Source organism: Telopea speciosissima, chromosome 4 (genome assembly GCF_018873765.1).
Source record: "Telopea speciosissima isolate NSW1024214 ecotype Mountain lineage chromosome 4, Tspe_v1, whole genome shotgun sequence".
Taxonomy (NCBI): Eukaryota; Viridiplantae; Streptophyta; class Magnoliopsida; order Proteales; family Proteaceae; genus Telopea; species Telopea speciosissima.
The window spans coordinates 54,058,346-54,067,811 of NC_057919.1; the positions used below are offsets into that span (position 1 = coordinate 54,058,346).

General features: G+C 40.7%; 1 protein-coding gene across 1 annotated transcript; it reads left to right on the forward strand.

Annotated features, from left to right (window-relative positions):
- Window positions 1-5,818: 5,818 nt before the first annotated feature.
- LOC122659416 (cysteine proteinase inhibitor 4-like) lies at window positions 5,819-6,268 on the forward strand. Its single transcript, XM_043854529.1, has one exon. The coding sequence runs from the start codon at window positions 5,819-5,821 to the stop codon at window positions 6,266-6,268; it is 450 nt and encodes a 149-aa protein (XP_043710464.1).
- The last annotated feature ends 3,198 nt before the right edge of the window (window positions 6,269-9,466 follow it).

Genomic DNA, 9,466 nt, shown 5'->3' on the forward strand with positions numbered 1-9,466 from the left:
CAATTGCCGTTTGCGAACTTACTAAGTATGATTTTGACCAAAAGGATACTCTAATCAGTTATCTCATCAACAACCCAATTAGTTTTTCTTTCTTAATGACTGCTTTACTATAAAGGTATACTCTAATCGATCCAAATCTGGAATACAGAACACGGCTTGATTATTATTATTTAACTTTTCTGGATTGTCATCTTTGCATACAAGTTGATGAAGCCTTTTTTTAATTATTATTATTAAAAATACAAGTTGATGAAGTCAGAAGTCAAAGACAACCTATGTGTGGAACACAGAAACAGAAGAAAAGAGGTTTGATTGGTGGCTTATTTTTGAATGAGTCTACCAGGTAAAATGTCCTACAAATTAATTGTTGGAGTGAATTGAATTGGGTTATCGATCTTCAAAGTTCTTTTATTTCTAATTATTAACTGCAAATCAAAAAAATGCAGAATTCCATGAGGAGAATCTCTCACATCTCTCTCTTCATTTTGCTTTTAGGTTCTGAAATTCTTATCATCCATGGCCAAGCAAGAACACTTCATGGTACGTAATTAGCTTTTCCAATTTTGTATATATATATTTTTTTCCTGTATATAAACAGCTTTAAATCTGTTTGATATGAGTTGAATTGCAGAGAATTGGAAGGCATGTAAGGGATTGTTGATGGTAGAGATATGTATGTATGGAAGGTCATCAGATAAAACACCTCCATCTCCAAGAGGATCACCAAGCCGTCCCAGAAGTGGTCGTCGTTATCCACCACCATTCTCCAACTCTTAATTACTTGGATTCTTCTTCATGAATTACTATTACTCATGGAACCCTACAATTAAGCAACTACTGTAATATGATATGTAATTGCTGCAATTGATGAATTTATGAACTTTGTTGGATCTCTCTCTCTCTCTCTCTCATTGTCTCATGATACCTGATACAGAAATATTATGGAGCTTAATTACTGGGATATGACACAAGTGTGATTAAAATGCTCAAAAACTAGCTTGGGAAATCTTACGAACATCTATAATGAATGCAGAAAGTAGGGATGAGCAACATGGAATGTAATTCTATCAACGGGAGAGAAAAAGATCATATGTATTTTAGGAGAAAGACCGGCGATGAGTGGCTCCAGGAGTCAGGATCATGTTCACGTACGAGAACGTACGGCTCAAAGCCATTCAGATGGAATCCACTCTGTGAGACCCACATGGAGTGGATTCCATCTAAACTGTTGTGAGTCCATATGTGAACGTGAGCCCATCTCTAGCTGGACTCAGCTCCTGTCCAACGCCCTGCCCAGGCTACACATGCAGCGCCGGACATAGTGAAGCTTTAAAAGACTGCCTCACCCCTGCCCAAGCTCCTTGCCTGAGCAGGAGTGTGAGGCGGTCTTTTCGCGCCTCACTGTGTCCGGCGCTGCACATGCAACCCGGGCAGGGTGCTAGACAGGATCCTTTTGGACTCTGGGTTGCACAATTTCACCCTCTCTCCTTTGCACACATTCTCACCTCTCCCATCCCTTTCGTTTTTTCTCTCTATTTCACACAAACTCTCTCTCTCTCTCTCTCTCTCTCTCTCTATCAACATACACTGTGCACAGTCAGCTCCAAACGGTCATAGCTCTCTAGGTTTGGATTATTGTTTTTGAATTTGAATCAAGTCACCTACCACCTTATCTTGTATCAATCTCACCAACCATCTTACCTTGTATATATTGATTGAGTAATCTATCAATCCTCTCAATATTTTCTTTGTATAGGTTTCCTTGTATAGGTGGTTACCATTCTTTACACTGTATTCTATCCTTGTAAAACATTCATTATAAATAGAACACTATCCCCACAATGGAGGATAAGCTGGATTATTATTTTGATATGGTATCATTGAGCCAATAACTCCAACGAGCTTCACTATTCCCATCTCATCTCTTTTTTTTTTTTTCTCCTTCCACTACCTTCTTTATTTTTCAAATGGGAGAAAACTCAACCACCACCCCAGCCACCAACGTCCCTGCCTCTTCCCCCTTTGCAGGTGCACACCACTCCATCACTCTCAAACTCACAAATAAGAACTTCATATTTTGGAAAACTCAAGTTGTTCCATTTTGCATGGCGAAGACTTGTTTGGTCATATCGATGGCACCCTTCCCTACCCCTCGGATGCCGATGGTGCTCACGTACATGGCGCAAACAAGACAATGCCATTATAAGTCTCTTGATCGCCTCCTTGTCCGAGGATGCTCTCCATATTGTTGTTGGGAAAGACACTAATCGTGACATCTGGGATGCTTTGCATCTTGCATACGGCTCATCCTCAACCACTCGTGTTCTCTCCCTCCGCATGGCCCTTCTTGACTTATCCCAAAAGTCTGATGAGCCTGTATCCACATTTCTCCAACATGCCAAGAACATAGCGGATGAACTTGCCTCTGTAGGCAAACTAGTGTCCACAGAAGATTTTAATATTGGAATTTTCAAAGGTCTACGACCGGAATTTTAGAATCTGGTTCCCACCCTCATGGGACGGCTTGAACCTATCCCTTACAATGATCTCCAAGGCTTACTTGTTAGCCATGAATTTACTGTCAAACATTCACTGAAGCAACTCAGCCTGACTGAGCCCACTTCTAAGCCAGCACCTTCTACCAATATGGCTCAGAAGGGGTCCTCTTCTACTACGCCCTCTTCATCTTCCACCCAAGGTGGTCGCGGCAGAGCAATCGAGGCTGTGGTCGTGGTCAAGGCGAACGTGGTCGTGGCCGTTATGGTCGTTTCTATTGTACTTATTGTCATCGGACTAATCACACTGTTGACCAATGTTTTTACAAAACTGGGAACCCAAATAATGGTACCAACCCTTCACCTTACCCAACCCCACCATCAGCTTACTTTACCCACCCCTATGCTCCACCCTCCCATCGTCCCATGCCACCCCCCTATGGTGCACCATTTTCTCCCATACCCTCCACCTAGTTTCTTGATACTGGGCGTCCCACCATGCGACCCTTGATCCACAACAACTAACATCCTATGATCCGTATTCTAGCAACTCACAGGTACAGGTTGGTAATGGTAAGACCCTTCCCATTTTTCACACAGGCCACTCCTCAATTTCTACTCTTTCAGTATCTAATATTTTACATGTGCCATCTTTCAAAAATTCATTATTGTCTGTTAAAAAATTTGCTTCAGATAATGACGTCTTTTTTGAATTTCATCCTTCTAATTTTTTTGTTAAGGATCGGACTACCAGGACTACACTTCTGAGCAGACCGAGTAAGGTCAAGCTCTACACCCTTTCCACCGCCCCTCCACCCTCTGCACTCGTTGCTGAACGTACTTCTATACCTGGTTGGCATCATCGCCTGGGACATCCAACAGAACAAATTGTACGCTCTGTCATCAAGACAAATAATTTACCCGTCCTTCAAAATAAATCCAATAATTTTTGTAATGCCTGCCAACTTGGTAAGGCCCGCCGTTTATCTCTTTCTAAAACATCTTCAAGGAGCAGTTTTCCCTTGGAATTAGTCTTTAGTGATGTGTGGGGTCCTACCCCAAACTTTTCCTTTTCTGGCAACCGCTACTTTGTGATATTTGTGGATGACTACAGCAAATACATCTAATTCTACCCCTTGGCTAGGAAATCCGATGTTCTGACCACTTTCACTAAATTCAAAGCCCTAGTGGAGAAACAATTCTCTAGACCAATCAAAGCCGTTCAAACGGATTGGGGTGGCGAATTTAGATCCTTAACACATTTCTTTGAACCACTTGGAATTCAACACAGAGTTGCATGTACCCATACCCATGAGCAACAAAGGTCAGTTGAAAGACAACACCGTCATATTGTCGAAATTGGACTTACCCTTTTTGCTCATGGGTCAGTTCCCTACCACTTTTGGGATTTTGCTTTTGAAATGGCCGTTTTCCTTATAAATGGGATGCCATCCTGGGTTGTCTCTAATCAAACTTCTTTTCAATTGGTCTACAAAAAGGACCCGGATTACAAATTTTTGAAAATATTTGGGTGTTCTTGCTTTCCGTTTCTATGGCCATACAATAAACATAAATTGGAGTTCCGCTCCTCCCCTTGTGTTTTCCTTGGATACAGTAATTCTCATATGGGCTATCGATGTCTTGATCTCTAATCTAACAAGCTTCGCATAGCCTGCCATGTCCGGTTTGATGAATCCAGTTTTTCATTTCGTTCTCAATCAATTCTCGGTTCACCTCCAACATCACCATTACCAACTGTACCATGGACTGCTGTACCGGCCCAAAGCCCATCTTCGATTTACAATAATATTATTAAATATATGCAGCATGTGTTAGTGAATCTTATTATTAAATTTTGGACTGCTTGGAACCATTTAGGAACCGAAAACAGAACCAGGCCGTCCATTAGTTAATGGCCTTGGATCTCAAGTTTGGAATCGATTAGCTTATTGGTCCGGTTCTAATCCTGACCCTTTAAGGCTAGAACCGTTAAGATATTGTACTAATTGACACCCCTACACTAGTATGTAGTCTCTATCTTCTCTCTCTCTCTCTCTCTCATCTGAAATATGCTCACTGCCCTTTTATGTATAGAATCGTTCTTTTTATTTTTTTATTTATCTATTATAAACTTATTGATGTGTGTTCTCTATGCAACTTGCTCAGAGAACCCAAATCGTTATCACCTTCAATTCCTGTCCGCTCCAATTCCCTCCAATCCCTCACATAGGAGCAGAAATGACCATCTTACCCACTGCCTAACACACTGCCCAAGGTGGGGTAGGGTGATCATTTCTACTCTTATGTGAGGGATTGGAGGGGATTGGAGCAAGAAGTGAATTGGATGTGATAAAAATTCTAGAGAACTCTCCCTATTTTCTTTTTTTTTTTTGTGTTTTTGTTATAATCTTAGATATATCAAACTCGGATTGAGATGGAATTCAAAAGTGGTCCAAAAAATAAATCCACGTGGACCTACTCACATGATAGAACCAAGTTATTAGTTTTGAAACATCTGTGGTGTTGGAGTGTGTACGTCGCCGTGCTGCTAACAATGTATATTGTGAAAAGAACACTCATCTTTCCCCTCAGATAAACATTGATGGACATAATGACACCACACACTGATTGACACACTTCCCAATAAAAGGATGAAAAAATGGTACTACGTAGGTTCTGACTTCTAAATCCTCTCACCAACCAAACCATTTCTGTATCAAACTATTCCGGTCCGACCATTTTATCTTTTCTGTGAGGTGGAAACCAGCAATACACCACCACGTGGCAGGAAGACTCAGTATTTAAAATAAATGGACATAAAAAAACGCAGCATTGCTACCAGAGACTCTTTTAAAATTACCCAGGCAAGCACAGAAAGGGTATAAACCATTTGGGCTATCCTTTTTATGAGGTGGAACCCAACATCGATACCACGTGGCAGCAAGACTCAGTATTCAAAATAAATGGACATTAAAACCTAGCAGATCGAGCAGCCAGAGACCCTTTAAATTACCCAGGCAACTCAGAAGGGTAAAAGCGGAAATCTAAAAAATTTCTTTGTTCTCATCCACTGATCCACAGACGAGGAAAACTCCAAAATTTACGTGTACCTCTTCTCTTCTCTTCTTCTATCTTCAAAGAGAGACGCGGCACGCCGTTCGTGCAATCCTTTCGTCCTCCTCTCACATCAGCCCCTCGATTTGCGTGAAATCCCACAGAGCCACCCACAACCGTCTCCCTCTATAAAAGGAAAAAAACCTCTTTCCTCTCTTGTTCACTCTTATCTTCCGATCTGACCTATCTCTCTAGATACGATTTCTATAATGGCTTCATCTATGATTTACACTTCTTCTTCTTCTACCTTTCTAGGGTTTTCTCTGTTATTGGTCTTCTTCCTCTGTTTTTCTTCTTCTTGGAATGTTGTTAATGGGTATGATGGTATGGTAGGAGGAAGGAGGGAAGTTAAAGATGTGAAGAACAAGAAAGAGGTTCAGGAGATCGGGAGGTTTTGTGTGGAGAAATACAATAAAAACCAACGCCATTACCAAAAAAGACAAGAATATCCTCTGGAATTTAAGGAAGTTGTGAAGGCGCAGACACAGGTGGTTTCAGGGTTCAAGTATTACCTCACAATTTGTGCTTTTCAAGATGGAATCTCAAAGGTTTACGATGCCATCGTCGTTGTGAAGCCATGGATTCAGTCTAAACAACTTATTACCTTCGCTCCATCAATTAATTCTGACTACAAGTGTTCTCCCTCTTCTGCCTCTTAAGGGTTCTTCTTAGTTTTGTTTCTGTTAAAAAGTATTTTGAGTTTAGTAGTTTTTGTAAGTTTGTAATGTTGAGGCTTAATAAGTTCAGAGGATTTAGTGTATAATGAGAAAGTTTTTTAATTGATTTGCGTATGGACTACTGAAGAGAACGTGCGAAATACAAATTTTGGATTTCTTTTCTTTCTCCATTCATCTTAAGGGGAGAGTTTTTCTCCATAGAGAAGGTTCACCATATCATTTTAGGGTTCACAAACCCTATTGGGGTTTTTAGGGAAAATTATCTCTTTCTAATTTCCCCTTCCATAAGGGATACGTCCCACCTGGACGTGTGTGCGGGTAAGGGTAGGGTGGCCATTACTTCTCTTATCAAGAGGACAAGAGAATTGGGCCAGGAAATTGGAGGGGATAAAGATCTGAGTTTTTAGGAAAACTTGATTTTTTTCAGATGATATCCCACATTGGTAGAGATGTAAACAGATCGAATTCGGTCGGATAGTGGCACTATCATGTTCGTATCCGATTATATTCGGACGGATTCGGATAATATTCTATCGGTTTTTGGATGGATTCGGATAATTTCTGGATAGTGATTTTTTGAATACAGGTTTTCCTAAATGGATATGAATACGGATCGAATACGATTTTTCAACTATCCGTTGACATATTTACCATTTTTATGATGAGGATTAGGGTTGAGACTTGAGAGTTCAATAACTACTCTTTCTTCTACTCTTCTTAATCTTTTATTTTCTTACATTTTTAACTTTCGATTTTTTAATAGATATGTAATTCCATGTATCACATTGCATAAAACAATATATATAAACCAATAGTAAATCTAGAAAAATAATCACATTATCTTAACTTATAAATTTATAAAAATAAGATAACAAAATCCAATAAAGTAACTTAAAAGGTTAGACAAACACAGAGTTATATTTCAGATATTTTATTACCGTCGGATTGTTAAACGAATCGGATAATAATCGGTCGGATAGGGGGATTATCATATTCGTATCCGATTAATTTCGGATGGATTCGGATTCTCTTAAACGGATACGAACGCGGATCGAATACGGATTTACGAGTATCCATTTACATCCCTACACACTGGTCGCCCGCTAGCACTGCCGATGGGAGTATGCTTGCAAGCATAATTTTACATCATTTCTACGCTCAATGCTTGGATGGGTCAGCAATCTTTTTCCATTATCAAAAATTGTTATAAGGGTTTTTTTGTCATTTTTATCTCTTTGTGAGATGGGATAGGATCGTATACAATGCATAATTATGTATAATCTCTTGTATGGGGAGGGGGTTGTTATTCAAATAACAAGACGGGTAAAATGGGTAAAATGATCAATTCGTATTGTATAAGGGATAAGAAAGGATATATTTGGTGGGTTAGTTCAGACATTATGTATACCAAGAACTCTTTTGAAATTATTAATTCCCAAGACCAGAAGATGGAGGGATGAGGGATTAGCAAGTCGGGCCGGGCCCATATAGGGCCTATGGTGCCAATATCACCGTAGAATACTATATATGACATCATCACAACCCTCGTTTTCATTTCTCTTTCTTTGGAATGATGTTTTAGTTTTTATCAACAAAAAAAACAATGATGTTTTAATTAATAGAGACAGAGTGATCACCTTTTATGAAAAGTAATGGCACCCGGATCACAACCGAACCCTGTACCCTTCTGGTTAAGTGGATTCGGACACTTACGAGAGCCCCCTCAGAGTAAGGAGAGAGTTCAACGTAGGACTGTAAGAGTATTGTGGCCTCAAGCCTAGGCCTTTGCCGGCTTACGACTTCTAGCCTCGTGGAAAAGAAGCACCCGCAGCTCACCAATGATGACGAATACGGATATGGCGGTAGGCGGAAGTCACAACCAAACTATGAGTTCCATCCCGTCTATGGAGATGAGAGTGAGGTTGGATGTGATCGAGAGCCTGAACCAGAAGAGCCCGTGTCGGAGTGCGGCTCTAGAATTGGATTTGGATCCTGTCAATCCGGGCAGCGTGCAGTTGTGTGCAGCGCCAGGGATTGAATAGGTGGTTTTATCACCTCACCCTCTGTCCAACGCCCTGCCCGAATAAGAATAAGGCAGTCAAAACGCCTACTCAATTCCAGGCACTGCACAAATGCTGCACGCTGCCCGGATTGACAGGATCATTTTCCATCTGGATATGGTGGCCAACCGGCTAGGCCTAACTATAGTGGGGAGCAGCTTCAACAATGGGCTTTTAGAAGAAATCAGTGGAAGGTATGGTTGTGGCAATAAGAATAACCTTGTGACAAGAATACTTTGCGTTCTTTTGTAAGAAAAATTAATAAAACAGAAAATTAGATACATCGTCGTCAACAAAAGTTATAACTTAGATTCTTGCCTTTCGAGCTACTTTATTGGCTACAGAAACAAAATACCCATCTTGAATTATTGTTACATAAAAAAAATGGTGTACCCAGCACACAAGGCTGGGTCTGGGGAGGGACATAATGTACGTAACCTTACCTTCACTTTATGGAGAGATTGTTTCCCTATTCGAACCCATGACTACTAGTTATTGTTACATCTATAATAAAAATTTAAGGAACAAATTATTAGTAGAGTTTTAAACAAATACCAAGGCCACCCGACGTGATTACCCTAAGTCAGCTATCTATCAAGTTCACCACTATCCACCCATGCCTCTACTATTTGGCACCTTTTTGCCATTGCTTGTCACAAACCCTGCAGAATGTCTATGGCCATTGAAGTTGTAAACAAATTAGTAATCCCATGGATACAGTTCGAATCTTATCTAAACGGATATGGGAAAGCAACAGAACTGTGGAAGAGATCAAGAACCAAGTTTTGATTATTAACACCATTGACATGAACGATCTTCGCAAGGCTTCTCCATAGAGAACTTCACACCACAGAACCTTGGGAAAAAATGGAATCCCACGGAGAACACAAAGACTTGAAGAGAAAGAATGAGATGGGAGAGTTAGACTTGAGTTGTGTGTGGCCTTAGGGTTTTAGGAGGGTTTATATATTCTTACCCAAGCCCCCCCCCTGCCGAGTCATAATCAGAGTGGGAAGGAGAGGAGGGAGAGTCGATCACTTAAAGGGACCGGCCCTCTCTCTCTCTCTCTCTCTCTCCTTCTCACGAGTAGGGGGGTGGCAGCCCTGGGTGGGCGCCACGA